At 36.9% G+C, this 16845-nt stretch overlaps 1 protein-coding gene across 1 annotated transcript; it reads right to left on the bottom strand.

The window, feature by feature from the left end:
* Positions 1 to 73: 73 nt before the first annotated feature.
* On the bottom strand, positions 74 to 16756 carry LOC134825345 (RING-type E3 ubiquitin-protein ligase PPIL2-like). The gene is given in 12 exon segments (XM_063837529.1): positions 74 to 793; positions 969 to 1139; positions 1336 to 1541; positions 1772 to 1792; positions 1795 to 1969; positions 2230 to 2309; positions 2600 to 2727; positions 2968 to 3092; positions 14321 to 14437; positions 15434 to 15577; positions 15849 to 15998; positions 16613 to 16756. Coding segments are annotated over 12 exon segments (1554 nt in total). The 5' UTR covers positions 16676 to 16756; the 3' UTR covers positions 74 to 619.
* Positions 16757 to 16845: the final 89 nt, after the last annotated feature.

The following is a 16845-nucleotide window of genomic DNA, read 5'->3' on the forward strand; positions in this document are numbered from 1 at the left end:
TTAAATTTATCCATCTAACGACCAAGGAACCCACCCTTCCTTAACTTAGTGACATTATAAACACGACATGTTAGACATTATGCAATCTTTGTGTACATGATAATTACATATTATTATAAATATAATATTGTCAGGTTGCGTTGATCGCTTAGCAACGCAGGGATTGCAAAGCAATTCACCAGCGCTTTATCCTCACAGTCCTCTATCAAAAACAACTTCTATCTAAAATGTATTAATCTTATAAATCATTTTAAACATTAGACAATTTCAAATAGTACACCTTGTACTTTACATTGCACACGAAAATACACTAAAGTGTGTAAAACATCGAGATTCTTCTGTTTACGGTAAAATTCTACAAACGCGCACATGAGAAAAGTCGTGCGCGCGCGCAGACATTTTATCAAAAACATGACGATTTGCTAGTCGTAAAGTTAATGTATTAAATTGTCCCAAAGGGCGCGAAAGTGAGCACTTCTGGATTTTGAACGACATTACATGATCATGTTGCGTATGCTGCTAGTCGAGTGATGTATCCCTGTCAAAATGAGTTGGCAACATCGATGAGGCTCATACCATTCTATGTACACTGGACTTGAAGTTAAACAGTCTGAAATTTTCACCAAGCGCTGAAATCTCGGAAACCAGTCACTGATGATTTCAGAACTTTTGTCCTTTTTGCCCCTTGTGGTTCCAAATTGTCCAGATGTTTTAGTTTCTTTTTACCGATGTACTTTCCGACTCCATCTGACACAACTTTTGTTTGAGTTTCTAAGGTGATACCTTCCAGTTCCTAAAAATAAAAACAAGTTAGTATCAGGAATATTAGATCCTCGAGTCACTGTTATTTTAAGATGACGTAGGTTAAACGGAACAATGTACGGCACGTAAATAGTTAACTAAAAGAGAAATAATAATTTTAAATGTTAAGACAAAATCTTAATCCAGCTCTGAAACACGTGACTAACCTTCGATTTCTCAGCCTCTTTAGCCGCTTTTTTCTTATCCTTTTCAGCATTGATAAGTTCTTCTTTGGTATCTTCAATAGAATCAACAAACAAATGAGCAGATATAAGTTTTATCTCGGTAGTTGGTTTATCTTTGTTATCTGTTGCTATTGCTTCCATTTCATCCAGTACCTGCAACAAAACGTTAAACTAAAACGTTCGACAATATAAGAAATTACTTTCTTGAAGAAAATCATCCTCTATCCAAAACACGTGAACTCCGCATATGATCGTGTAAAAAAACATCATTCCACAATCTACATTGCCTCAACATTATCACGTATCATTAGTAAACAATCAATTAAAAAACAATCGACCAACTCCGTACCTTCAGCCCTCCAACAAGCCGCCCAAACACTGTATGTTTATTGTCCAGATGATTACAGCTCCGGTATGTAAAGAAGAATTGAGATGTGTTGGTATTGGGTCCTCTGTTGGCCATACTGAGAACACCTCGACCACTGTGGGTGAGGTTAGGTTTAAAGTGGTCGGGGAATGTAGAACCGAACGCTGACTCACCTCCTTTGCCCGTTCCTGAGATAATTAATTGGATTTAATTATCTAATTATCTAATTATCAGTTAGAGGATGAAACCTAGTTAATTTGTACTGTGAGAAACTAACTAAAACGGGAGATATGGAAAAAGTACATACTAGAACATTGTAAACTCATAGGAATGTTTCTCTAATCCGAGAAAATATCCAACAAAAGGAAAATAATCAACACAAAGAAATATTCTCTGAGCACATTAAAAGAACTCCTACCAGTTGGGTCCCCTCCTTGACCATGAAGTTCCGGATACTGCGATGAAACACAGTATTATTGTAATACCCTTTCTTACAGAGCAACATAAAGTTGTGGCAGGGTTTGGGTACCATGTCCGTGTGGAGCTCCAGGTTCAGGTCTCCGAGCGAGGTGACTAAACGGACGTAGGACTTCTTTTTAACTTTCTCGTAGATAACCTAGGTAGTAGGTGTTTTATTATATTATATTAATTATTATTAATCAACTATATATTATATAAGTTAGGAAATTCAATTAGTGTGTGTCACAGTTTTTTATGGAAACATTTACCGAAATGTTCATTTCGTTGGATGATATTTAACCGAGGATAATATGTATGTCAACAAAAACCACTATGATATCAGAAATATATATCTGATTCTGGGCCCATACTTCGTCCCATTTTACACAACTTAATTTTGTTGGCCAAACTTCCTACCTCGTCTAGATTTCTCTCCTGCATCTCGCTTTTGGTAGCCCGTGGAGCTGCTGTGGACGTGAAACCTCGTGAAACATCACCTGAGGAGTATGATTGAGTTATTTAACCTAATTTAATTAGTAATTAATTAAATTTAATTTTAATATAATTTCATCTAATCGAGGAAAGCTCATTTAATAACTTCATCCAAACTAAACTGGAAATCTAAATAAGAATCAGAGCGAAACACAAGGAACATTTCAAAACAGCACTTCTGACTTCTAATAACCTGAGCTGTGGTAGTGTTGTGGTAATATAATATTATTGTGGTAATATTGTGGTAATAACCTGTGGTAGTGTTGTGGTAATATAATATTATTGTGGTAATAACCTGTGGTAGTGTTGTGGAAGTATTTAGGAAGCTCCTCCCCCTCCTCTTTACCAGTATCAGTTGCTTTTAGACTACTTGGAGCTACGTAACTCGTAGCCAGCTCTGCGAGGGTAGCTTTCGCTTCTGCACTGTATACAAACATACATGTTAATGTAGAAGAGGCTATGTTAATGTAAAAGAGGCTATGTTAATGTAGAAGAGGCTACTCAGGCTATGTTAGTATACAGAATGGCCGCGGTGAATTGGGGCGCGGAAAATCGGGGTTTGACTGTAATTCAAGTTGATATTTTTTCCACTTTTTTTCCAATAGTTATTTGATTAATGTCCATTGATTAATAATTAATTACATAATCATTTGGTTAATTAACCTGGTAGAATTAAGAGTGTAGGTGGCTGACTTCTTAGCCTCTTCCTCCTCCTCATCCACCATCTTTATCTTCTCCTTTATGTGATAGAAAGAGGACATGTCTTGCTTTTCCAGCTTCTGTGGGTCCTGGAACAAATATTATTATATTAAATAAATAAAAACAACAAATAAAAAGTGTTAATAAGGGGCAATTTTTTGTGTTAAATTCGACTATTCGACTATTTAAGAACAGGTCATTGACAACTCCAACAAATTAGGTTACACACAAAGTTCAATACAAATATTCTAACCACTTAGTCTATAGGGACTAATTACAACACTACAAAATATATATTACATTTATTGAGGTTAAACTCCCTTGTGGGTAGAAACAAACGGATCGCTGAGATGCGTCGTTTTCACGTATTCCCTGTATTCATGATCGCCACCAAAGATCTTGGGGCGACTGCGGCTTAATACCATCATTACTGACTTGTCGATTTCATACTCTTACGAGATCGAATATCGATAAAAAAGTTGATTTTGTGGTCCTAACCAGATAATCAGGTAATAGGACCAGGTAATCAGGTGACCAGGTTTCCACGTGACCAGGTCTGATTATATTATAAATGATCGAAGTGCCACCTGCATCTCTCCCTATAATCTCACTATAAAGCTATAATCCACCGTTACTGAGCTGTCCGGTTATTGGTTGAGCTGTTTGTGTTACACGTGCTACGTCACTGCTAACTAGTACTTAACTTTATCTTACTCAATAATGTAGTAATCTGTCTATTTATTTGTAGTAGTGGGAGTGTTTAATTTTAATTTTGTATCCTGGCATTATTTTTAACTTTGACGTTGTTTTTTCACGTGTTCTAATATAATACTGCATGCAGTATAATAGAGTGCGATTATAATAACTTACAATTGATCAAAATAAATTAAATGAACTGACCAACTGAAAGTTTCATGTATGAAGCAATCCTAGAGGATATAATAAACACATGAAACTTTTGGTCAATTCATTTACTTTGTTGGGAAGCACTTGTTCTTATTAACATTAGTTGAGGAGTGAGCACTTAGCAATGTAGGAAACACAAAAATTAGTAACTTATAATTGCTAGCACGTGGTAAACCTCTACTTGTATAGATCTAGATAACAGTTAACACCTGTACTCTGTGAAGTATAGTTGAAGTAATATCTAGGGGAGGGGGGGGTGACATGTTCGCTAATGTCCTCTGATGTACTTTAGGACTCTATGAGATAATGGGACATTAGCAGACGTGCCCCCCCCCCCCCACCCCCCGTCTAGCATAATATCCTCTCATACTCTCATACTCTGATACTCATATCACAACACTGCTTTGTTTACTCAACATAAAAACAATAGTACGCAGCGCACTGAACACGCACCTTCTCTCTGTTTGTGTTATAAGTTTGTAGTGCTCCTTCTCTCTGTTTGTGTTATAAGTTTGTAGTGCACCTTCTCTCTGTTTGTGTTATAAGTTTGTAGTGCACCTTCTCTCTGTTTGTGTTATAGTGCTGTAATGCACCTTCTCTCTGTTTGTGTTATAGTGCTGTAATGCACCTTCTCTCTGTTTGTGTTATAAGTTTGTAGTGCACCTTCTCTCTGTTTGTGTTATAAGTTTGTAGTGCACCTTCTCTCTGTTTGTGTTATAAGTTTGTAGTGCTCCTTCTCTCTGTTTGTGTTATAAGTTTGTAGTGCTCCTTCTCTCTGTTTGTGTTATAAGTTTGTAGTGCACCTTCTCTCTGTTTGTGTTATAAGTTTGTAGTGCACCTTCTCTCTGTTTGTGTTATAGTGCTGTAGTGCAACTTCTCTCTGTTTGTGTTATAAGTTTGTAGTGCACCTTCTCTCTGTTTGTGTTATAAGTTTGTAGTGCTCCTTCTCTCTGTTTGTGTTATAAGTTTGTAGTGCTCCTTCTCTCTGTTTGTGTTATAAGTTTGTAGTGCTCCTTCTCTCTGTTTGTGTTATAAGTTTGTAGTGCTCCTTCTCTCTGTTTGTGTTATAAGTTTGTAGTGCTCCTTCTCTCTGTTTGTGTTATAAGTTTGTAGTGCTCCTCGCAGATCAATACTTCCCCCTGAAATTTGCTTTAAATGCCCTACAAAATTAAAAATTTTCTCTCTGGCTCCAAAATCCAAAATTTATTAACAGATTATCTGCCCATCTGCCGTATTTCTGGATGCGAGAGGTACTGATTTTAATAGAGATCATAAGCAATGCACACTTAACAACTGATAGCTACTTTTAGAGGCTCCTTACTAACACCACACTTAACAACTGATAGCTACTTTTTAGAGGCTCCTTACTAACACCACACTTAACAACTGATAGCTACTTTTTAGAGGCTCCTTACTAACACCACACTTAACAACTGATAGCTACTTTTTAGAGGCTCCTTACTAACTTGGTTTCGAGATAGCAGTTGACCAACAAACTAGGACCGGTGACCGAACTTTTGAGGGGGTCCTGGTGCCCGCGGGGCAGCCACGCCCATATTTGGTTCAAATTAGGCCCAATTTAGCCAATTAGCTAAAAAAATTTGGCGGCCAAATTCTGAAAAATGCCAGGCAAATTTTGGAATTTGGCCGCCAAATTTTTTTAAAGGCCTAACTCAAAATTCCAATACAAAACTTAAGGTCGAAATGCGATTCTACGTTGATTATGAAAATTTTATGTAAAAATATTGAAATCCTATTGAGTTCTATTGTTTTGAGCGAAATCAGTTTCGCAAATATCGCGAACTGAGATATGGAGGGCTACTTTTTAGAGGCTCCTTACTAACACCACACTTAAGGGGGCATACACCAAATCTGTCCAGACCAAATGACCTCATAGGCAGTTCAGTGACCTTCTAGCGCACCGTTTCCACACCAATTAAAATTATTTTGAGAATACCCATTTTTGTAATCGACCATTTCCTGGTTAAGAGTGCAATTTTTGGAAAAAATTATTTTGTGGTTGAGACGCTATAAGTTAATCATTTCTTGCGGTATCGGGTTGAAATTTTGCTCGCCGTTTATTCACATCTATTTCAAGGTGTGTGTAAAATCTTGATATCGTATTTAAAAAGGCTGGTGTGTTATGAATTTTTAAAGTCAAAAAGCTAAAATTGTCCTTTTCAGGCTTATTTTAACAAAAAGTCAGTCAGGGACGATTGGATTACTTGATGCTTGACATCAAATTGTTCTCTCAATTCTGGCGCAGTTTTTGATGCCCTCAAAAATGTTTTTACTCATTCACCTTCTGATCTATTGGACCTCAAAGCCAAACAACAAATTTAGGCACATTTTTTGTTTTTAATATTTACTGATTTTACCAAAATTTTGATAGGAATGTGCTAGTGACTTTTTGAAGGGTGCAAAATAACCGCAACTAGCACATTTATATATGAGTTATGAACAACAAAACACCCTAAAATGCTTCCCTTTGAAGTTTTATGGTTGGTGGGCTAGACAGTGAAACACGCAAATGTAGTGTATACTTCGTTAAATTACATCATTAGCTACAAAGGGATTAAGTTGGTTAGATTTTAGTACTATATATACGAAGATCTAAAATGCCTCAAACAATCGAGAATCAAATAACCTAAATAAACTAAATAAAATACACAAGGTAAATGGAGATGAACTGCACAAAAATATAGCTTCAAAAATGAATCTTCAAAAAAGAAGAAATAAAAACTAAGAACCTTATCTTTCAACTTTGCATCTATTTAAACCCAAGCAATTAGTTCTATACTTCTCAATATACCTAAATTCCTCCCTATTTAATCCCCTGGGGTTACATTCTTTCAAAATGGCAAATTTATAGTTGTCAATAGTAAAAATGTCTCTGTGATGTTCATAGGCATGAATCGAAAGGGCTGATTTATTACGATCCTCTACTTTAAAACAGGCTCTGTGTCCATTGACACGTTTATGAAAGTTTTGCATTGTTTGCCCGAAATAAGTGTCTTCTACAACTATCTCATAACCTTCTTCCTTTATAAGATTACAAAGCTTACATTGGGCCACATAAATAACATTTTTAGATTTACAATTATATCTGATAGGAACTACTATCTTCTGTCCATTAACTACAAATTCTTCCCCTGCCCTACACATATGCCTGCATGTTCGGCATCTTGGTGCATTGCATTTCTGAGTCCACTCTGAATTATTTTCTGCCGGTGTTCTGCAGATAGCACTGTTTCTCAGTACTCTGTTACCAATCGAGCAGCCTTTCTTCGATGCCACCGTGATTTGTGTTGGGCCTAATAGTGCTTCAATGTCCGGTTCCAACTCCTTTAAGACTGATTTAAGCTGGGGCATCTCCGAGAGGTGTTGGACTGAAAACACCATGGAAGTTTTTTGGGGAACATGAACACTTCCTTCTGAGTTGGGTGGAGGATTGAACAGCTTCTCCAACACTTTTGGCTCTAAGGCGTTCAGTTTCGCTGAGTCGTGTCCACTACGACGCAAATCCGATTTCAATTGCTGTAGGTCCGCCTGCCGTGTATCCTCTCTTGAGTTCCTGTTAGCAATCCGAAGCATTTGGGAGAAGGCTCCCTTTGAAGTTATGGAAGAAAATGTGATTTTTTGGCTTTGCAGATAAAAAATCACATTTTCTCCCATAACTTCAAAGGGAAGCATTTTAGGGTGTTTTGTTGTTCATAACTCATATATAAATGTGCTAGTTGCCGTTATTTTGCACCCTTCAAAAAGTCACTAGCACATTCCTATCAAAATTTTGGAAAAATCAGTAAATATTAAAAACGAAAAATGTGCCTAAATTTGTTGTTTGGCTTTGAGGTCCAATAGATCAGAAGGTGAATGAGTAAAAACATTTTTGAGGGCATCAAAAACTGCGCCAGAATTCAGAGAACAATTTGATGTCAAGCATCAAATAATCAGATCTTCCCTGACTGAATTTTTGTTAAAATAAGCCTGAAAAGGACAATTTTAGCTTTTTGACTTTAAAAATTCATAACACACCAGCCTTTTTAAATACGATATCAAGATTTTACACACACCTTGAAATAGATGTGAATAAACGGCGAGCAAAATTTCAACCCGATACCGCAAGAAATGATTAACTTATAGCGTCTCAACCACAAAATAATTTTTTCCGAAAATTGCACTCTTAACCAGGAAATGGTCGATTACAAAAATGGGTATTCTCAAAATAATTTTTTTTGGTGTGGAAACGGTGCGCTAGAAGGTCACTGAACTGCCTATGAGGTCATTTGGTCTGGACGGCACAAACCACTGTTTTGGTGTATGCCCCCTTAACAACTGATAGCTACTTTTAGAGGCTCCTTACTAACACCACACTTAACAACTGATAGCTACTTTTTAGAGGCTCCTTACTAACACCACACTTAACAACTGATAGCTACTTTTTAGAGGCTCCTTACTAACACCACACTTAACAACTGATAGCTACTTTTTAAGAGGCTCCTTACTAACACCAAACTTAACAACTGATAGCCACTTTTAGAGGCTCCTTACTAACACCACACTTAACAACTGATAGCTACTTTTTAGAGGCTCCTTACTAACACCACACTTAACAACTGATAGCTACTTTTAGAGGCTCCTTACTAACACCACACTTAACAACTGATAGCTACTTTTTAGAGGCTCCTTACTAACACCACACTTAACAACTGATAGCTACTTTTTAGAGGCTCCTTACTAACACCACACTTAACAACTGATAGCTACTTTTTAGAGGCTCCTTACTAACTTGGTTTCGAGATAGCAGTTGACCAACAAACTAGGACCGGTGACCGAACTTTTGAGGGGGTCCTGGTGCCCGCGGGGCAGCCACGCCCATATTTGGTTCAAATTAGGCCCAATTTAGCCAATTAGCTAAAAAAATTTGGCGGCCAAATTCTGAAAAATGCCAGGCAAATTTTGGAATTTGGCCGCCAAATTTTTTTAAAGGCCTAACTCAAAATTCCAATACAAAACTTAAGGTCGAAATGCGATTCTACGTTGATTATGAAAATTTTATGTAAAAATATTGAAATCCTATTGAGTTCTATTGTTTTGAGCGAAATCAGTTTCGCAAATATCGCGAACTGAGATATGGAGGCTATTTGGCTAAATTGGGCCTAATTTGGACCAAATATGGGCGTGGCTGCCCTGCGGGCACCGTTTGGCGGTCGGGGTCCGGGACCCCCTCAAAAGTTCGGTCACCGGTCCTAGTTTGTTGGTCAACTGCTATCTCGAAACAAAGTTTCACAAAAAAATCAGGGTGAACCACCCCCCCCCCCCCCTAACAACTGATAGCTACTTTCTAACGACTGTCTGAGAATAGGTGGTCATTAGGACTACAGCTGTCATGTTGTACCCGCTCTATTGTCAAGTTATTCCTTCCAGTAACATCTGTGCAACGCTAGTTCTTCGAAATTTACTGATGGAGTTTTCTAGACTCAGTAATCATCATGATTAAATGTTGAAGTTAGATGGGGCAGGTGTGTTCCGCTTGTTGAAGTTTCGAGCTTATTTTCATAAATGTCATTAGCAAATAGAGTAGCTCTATTTTATATTCATCTATTGCTGTACTCTGTAAAATTTGAAAAGTATTTTTTTTTTAATTCGTTATTTGTTCGATAACCGTTTCAAATAGGTCTATTTAATAAAAGTGACTAGGAAATTTGGTATTGCCACTTTATCAGTTTATTGTACAATTGTATAATTTTAGGAAAATCAATTTTAGGAAAATCAAGTATTAGCATCATATCGTTTCAAAGATAATATAGATGGTTCTTTTATTCAAATTTCTGATCGTTTCTCAGGAATAGACTCAGTGAAGACAGATTCTATTTATTTCCATTAAATCATGAGACTCTATAACACTACACGAATCCACCAGATAATATAGATAGTAAAACCCCGATTTCCCACGCCCCGATTTACTGCAAACCCAATTTACTGCGGCCGTTTCCTTTCTCCAAAACTCTACAGTAAATAGGTGTTTTACTGTAATATATATTATAAATATTATACAGGTATCTAAATGGTATGTCTGAATCCGTGAGAACTCTCTCATTGCCTGCACTCCTGTTCATGCTCAACTTACTGGTGACTGGTAAGATTGGAACTATTTTTATCTTTTTACCACCTATAACATAATATATAACTACCTTTAGCTTTCTAACGTTGAAGTTTCAATTTTCCACCTCGCAATAGCTAACATGGTCAATTCCTTTTCCCACGGCCCAATTGTGCTTACTCAGCCCAGTCTCGGCCAGATTTAACCAATTCCGACCCGGTGTCAAGTTGCTCAGCTATATATAATATAAGGCAAGGAAGAGTTGCTAAACTCCTGATCAGTGATCAACAGCTGAAAAACCGAATCTCGTAATTACTGTTTGTACCACTCTGAGTCTCTGAACAACATTAACATATTGTCAAGTTTTACTATTTGCCCCTCGGAAGCACAGCGCTTATTAGGTATGATCACTATTGGTATCTTGGTAAAAACAGCACATTTTAAATCGTATCTTTGTGGTCTCGAAACTTTATACACTACCACATCAGTCCAGATTATAACCAGTAATACCAGACCAACATTCCTGTGTAGTTCGTAATATCCTGCACTTAGTAATTTTATAGCTCATATAGAACTCTCAGTAATTGTACTTATATTTAGATTTATTTATAAATTATATTACTTTCAAGTTATTGGTGAGCCGCTCTCTTTAATGAGCAGGTATACTCACATTTCTGAATTGCGCGCATTTTCGCGTGCGTAAAATGCGCGCAAATCAGAAATTTGACGAAAATATATAGTGGCACTGCTATGGACTGTATAATCGGTAGTAATCTTATCCATTTCAACTATTTGCAGGATACAGCAGATCGCTAGAGTTCCCTTCTCCCCCGGATATTGCTAACTATGTGGCAGTAAGTAGCGTTAAACCAGAGGTTACCGCTAATGAGGTATCTGTTACACACTGGATCTTTATACCGGAGAGATATGCCGGCAATAGGTAATATTTTGATTATTAATTATAATTAATAATATCTTACTTAATTTATATGCCTATACTATTATAATTAAAACATCTCCTTAATCCTTATTAATATCACTTACGACTCTATTCTATCAAGTCGAGGGGATTTGAATAGTAGGTAGGCTACTAGGACCACTATATCTTTTAACTAAGCAACAATTTCAATATCCCGCATACTAATTATAGAACAGAGATATAGATCTGTTCTATAATTAGTATGAGGAATATTGAAATTGACCTGCAGATCCTATTCTTGATTTAATCCAACACACTTTTATCGTGTTATTTATTTAACTCTCTGTGCAAACAAGGTCATCCTAATTTCTTTTAGACAAGAAAGGAAATGTTATCTCACTGAATAACTCTGTAGGTATTGGTTGAGTTATGCTCAGCCCTCAGAAGACAATCACCTTATCTTAGGGATGGAAAATGACTCAAAAGCGCTGATAGTTTACGTTAGATCAGGGAAATCTAAATCAGGTAACAATCATTGTGAACTTACAACAACACAACAGTAAAACCCATATTTACCGCGCCCCGATTTACCGCAAACCCTAATTTACCGGCATCCTCTACCAAATGTCAAATGTGAATTCCATGATTTTCATGAAAAAGGTACCTACATGACAGGCACGGAGTTACCATTAGGAGAGTGGCAACATGTGGTAGTCACATGGCAATCAAGTGACGGTCAAGTGCAGATCTACTTGAACAGTAAGAAAGTATGGGAAGAGGCTGTTTCTCAAAGTGTGGGGAAAACTTTTAACGGAGGTGGAACACTCGTACTGGGACAGGTTGGTAAAGGGACTTTTGTAACGGTATAAACTAATGATTCATTTATAAGCTCAGTTTCTGTATCTCTAAACTTGAAAAAAGGGAACCTTTGATAATAACCAATTTAAAGCACTTGACATCAGCTCACTTTCATTGTTTGACACTTTTTGTCACTGTTATGTTGTTAGTCACTGTTTCAAATTCAGGAGCAAGACGCAGTTGGAGGACAGTTTGATGTAAAACAAGCGTTCGTTGGTTCACTGGATCAACTGAACATATTGGACAGGAAACTGTCTGAAGAGGAGATAACACAAATATACTCAGCTGGGAGAACACAGCTTCCTGAAGATATATCATCAGGTATAAACATTATGTAATTGTCATGGTTTCACTAAAGTATAATACAGTATATTAAAGAGTGACAACCATACTACACATTGAATTAGGATTCCTTTAAATATCAAATTGATTTATTGTAAACTTGTTTACTCTGTAATAAATGGCATAAAATTGAATTTTTGTTTAACTGAATTTTTGTTTAACTGAGTCAAACAGAGCACAGGGGCACTACTTTCAGCCACTGTCTTCACATTGAAATACATTACTTTCAGAACAGTACACAGTAGACGATCTAGGGTGCTGGACAGACAACAGCAACAGAGCAATACCCTCAATAGAAGGAACACACCTCGACTTAAAGGATGGTTACCGTCAGCGTTCAGAGGCTTATATGAAGTGTCTACAGGCTACATTGGAACTAGGTTAGTAGGTTAAGTTAATAATAATAATACTGGTAATCTTTTTTTGCTCTTATGAGTGGGTCAATTATTTATTTTGAATTGTAGTTGACGAAGTGAGAGTCTCCACTCAGTGTGTTAAAACATAATTGAACTTTGTCTATGTAAGTTATCAATACGTCCTGTCTATGACAAAGGCATGTAGCCGAAACGTCGACAAATAATTATGTTTTAACACACTGAGTGGAGACTCTCACTTCGTCAACTACAATTCAAAATAAATAATAATAATAAATTAAAATTTGATAACACCGCTTTTAGTGTTTGAACTTTTGAACGAAAGGTATTATGATCTTGTAAGAAAGTGGATTTATCAGGGGTGGGAGTTATTATTGAAAATCTGTGATTGCCCTTACTCCAAATTGACGCAAACACGGTAGGGTACGAGGTGTTTGCGCTACAGGACAGCGGGTGGTGCGCAACATCAGCTACTGCAGGCGAGACATACAATAAATACGGAGCATCAACCAATTGTGGTGATGATGGGGAAGGAGGTGGCTGGGCTAACCATGTCTACAAAATTAGCATTTCTGGTGAGAAGTTTACTTTTAAACTAGTCCCTATGAGGCTAATAAGGATCAGTTTTTCCTCTATCTTCGGTTGAGGTTCAAAATACAGAATTTTGGAATCCGTGTCACCTTCCCTGATCCAACGAACATCGATTTAAAACTAGAATTCAGGACGAATCTTAGTGAGTTGGGAGGAGATAATTTCACAGACTCTGCACGGGAAAGTTACCCTATCACAATACGGTTAGTATCTTGGTTCTGTTTATTCACTCCTATACAATTTCCACATGCTGCAATGTTTGATCATATATTCAGTAACACTTTTAAAATAACTGTTATCACCTGACTCAACACACTCATTATCTGAAAACTACAATGCATGTAATTTTGCTGCCATCAAAGCGTTTTTTAGAGAGGCTGGACCTATATGAAAGTATAGCATGAATAATGAATATACTCTGCCTCTCTGGGGTGTGGCAACCTGGCCATGCCATAAATGCGAGATTGTCCTTCTATCCAACAATTCTTATTAATATTCATAACTTTCAATTAACATAGATATCATGAACAGGGCCAGGGGACGTTGGAATTTTTAGCAACATAATAATATGTTCGCACTTAAAAGGAAATCAAATTACCTGACTTATTTTCTGCTTATTGGGTCTATGAAAGTGTTTACACAGCAAAAAGAGAAAAGGCATTGTGGCGAAATTGCAATGGTTAGCGCATTGGATTTCTAATTCTAAGGTTGTCGGTTCGATTCCCAAAAAGGTTGATCTAAATTCTATTCATATAGACAATTAAAGCTGCTAAAAACTAGAATGTACGTAATTACAGAACAATAATACACAAAGCTCCAGTAGGTATTATAACTACTCTGATTAGATAGCCGGAGAATTCTTACGAACCAACATGACCTTTACAGTAATGAACCTTAAAAACTTAAAGACCGCGATCGTAGAGACGAAATCAAACAGCGAATGCACGCCGACATCAAAATCAAAACAAGTGATAGTGATGATAGAGATGAAATTGAATAAAGATAACGAGTGAATACAGTGAAGTTTGCCTCAGAATAGATCTAATCCACGTCAAGACGACTGCTTTGAGTTTCATCATCAATATATCATCGGTTATATTATTGTAGTAAGGGGATCACCGATTATTTTCGTATCCAAGATCTTAAAATTTAAATTAATGTAATATTTTAATAAATAAACATAATATTATAGTAAATAAATGTATTATGTAATATTGTATTAACCTGTATGGTGATGATATCTGACTTATTGAAAGGCTCACTGGAGATGAGGTCCATCATGTTCTTAGATTTGAGGTTAAGCTCAGTAACTGCCTCCAATGAGTACACGTTACCTGTAGTCTGAAGAGATTATTAACTTTAATGAGGTAATTAAATACTATTTAATTAAATAAGCAGGATTGTTAATGACTTGACTGGTTAATAAATAATAGATGTGGATTTTGGTGGAGACACGTGACAGCAGCTTCCACTATTTACCAATCAAACCCCCGGGTCACGTGTCACGTGGCAAAATATTAGGTTCACCTCCACACCAGATTCCACATTTATAAAAGTACTGTTTTATTTTAATATTTATTACTTTATTGATTGCTTGGAATTCGGATAATGACTCAATTACTTTCCTAATTACTTGGTTTCATTGATTTTAAGCGCAGATGAGTAGACAAATTTTTCGATTTTACCAATTTTACTCAAATCGAAAGTTCAAAATGATAGTTTTTGAGCACAGATACTCAAATAGCAGAACATTTTTGCGAAGTACTGGAAATTAGATAGCCAATGTAATACCGCCTACAGGATGATAACACCATGATTCCACGACAATAGTGTATCTTTTTAGGAAATTCTAAGAGTTCTAAATCTCGTGTTCATTACATGAAATTCGTTAAATCATGACTCATGAGGAGCCATAATATTAATATACTATGTGCAGCTCTGGAATGTGCAGCACTGGAATGTGCAGCACTGGAATGTGCAGCACTGGAATGTGCAGCACTGGAATGTGCAGCACTGGAATGTGCAGCACTGGAATGTGCAGCACTGGAATGTGCAGCACTGGAATGTGCAGCACTGGAATGTGCAGCACTGGAATGTGCAGCACTGGAATGTGCAGCACTGGAATGTGCAGCACTGGAATGTGCAGCACTGGAATGTGCAGCACTGGAATGTGCAGCACTGGAATGTGCAGCACTGGAATGTGCAGCACTGGAATGTGCAGCACTGGAATGTGCAGCACTGGAATGTGCAGCACTGGAATGTGCAGCACTGGAATTTGACTTTCACTAGAAAGCAGATAACCAACCGGAAATTGAAAACAAACGACCCTTGAATTACCTTGATAGCAACGATAGCAGAAGTGTCAGTGAAGACTCTGTACATAACCGGACAGTGGTATTTATCATCAGCATTCTTGTGGAAGTTCAGTTTAAAGAGACCCTTACTGTCCATCTTCTCTCCAGTTATTGGGTTTATACCGTACTGAATGGAAAATAACAGGGATTATTTAAATATTTCCAACAGTGTAAAAATAAATGCAACCAGCCGGCAGCCACGAACTGTGTTATAATAAGGATGTGTAATTAGAAAATATTCATTATAGAGGACACGATCTTAACCAGATCTGTGTGGAGACAGACAGTTAAATCAAAAATAACGCTTGTGACATTACTGAAAACCACAATAGTCAATACATAATAGTATGACTACAAGTTTCTAATCGTTCTTCTCATGACTCATCCCCCCAACAAACCTTCCTTATGAAGGGCACAATAGCAGACAGGTCGAACACGTGACCATCTTTAGTGCAGTACGGGTGAGTGAAGTTCTGCAGGGACAGCGCGCAGCAGTAGAACGGGAGACGCTTGTACGTGCTTTCTGTCTTCTTACGTTTACCTCCGTACTGTCAGAGGATTAGAATTATGATTATAATTATATAATCTAATTTATAGAGCAATATAATAAAATGAGGATGGTTGAAGTTACAAACAAACAAACAAAGAATTATGTAAATTTAAATTTATTAGAAATAAAGCACGTCAATGTTAGTCTTACACACGATTGGAACTAGTACTTGAGGATGGTTGGAGCTATTGTAAAGAACTTTAAATAAATTGAGGAATTTACTCAAATATGCAATTGTAAACGTAAATTTACTGGAAGATAATGAGGTATGTTGTACAGTGTACAGTATGTCTCATGACACGTTGGGTTATAGAGCCTGAGACACTACATTCACATTCACATTCCGAAGTATGAAGTCACAATGAAGGAATCTGGCACGAAAAGAACAACAAATAGCAACATTCCCTCGTGTTTGATGGGCGTGGTTTAAAACAATCAAATTTTTGATCCTCCTCTGTATCATAATATACAGATAATATTACATAATATATAATAATCTGACAGTATTTATACTACGTATCTGGTGAAGACTGAAGGAGAAGCGAATTAAATAGTTAATTAACTAATTAATTGATTAATTAATGAAATTATGGTTAATTTGTTAACACGTACCTGTTCACGCCACTCGGTGGCAGTGATGTACATCTTATCTTTCTGGTGCTGTTTCTTCCCCATCTTTCAATCTGTTACACACAATCAGCACTTTCTGCAGATCTTCTGTGGGATCTTCTGGAATGTTCTAGATCATGCCTGGCTAAGGAGTAAGGATTATTATCCAGATGAGGTTTAAGTTGTATTTTTTTAATGCATGGTTCAAACACGATACCAGTTAATGAGTTAAGATT

Source organism: Bolinopsis microptera, chromosome 13 (assembly GCF_026151205.1).
Source record: "Bolinopsis microptera isolate Bmic1 chromosome 13, MBARI_Bmic_1.0, whole genome shotgun sequence".
Classification (NCBI taxonomy): Eukaryota; Metazoa; Ctenophora; class Tentaculata; order Lobata; family Bolinopsidae; genus Bolinopsis; species Bolinopsis microptera.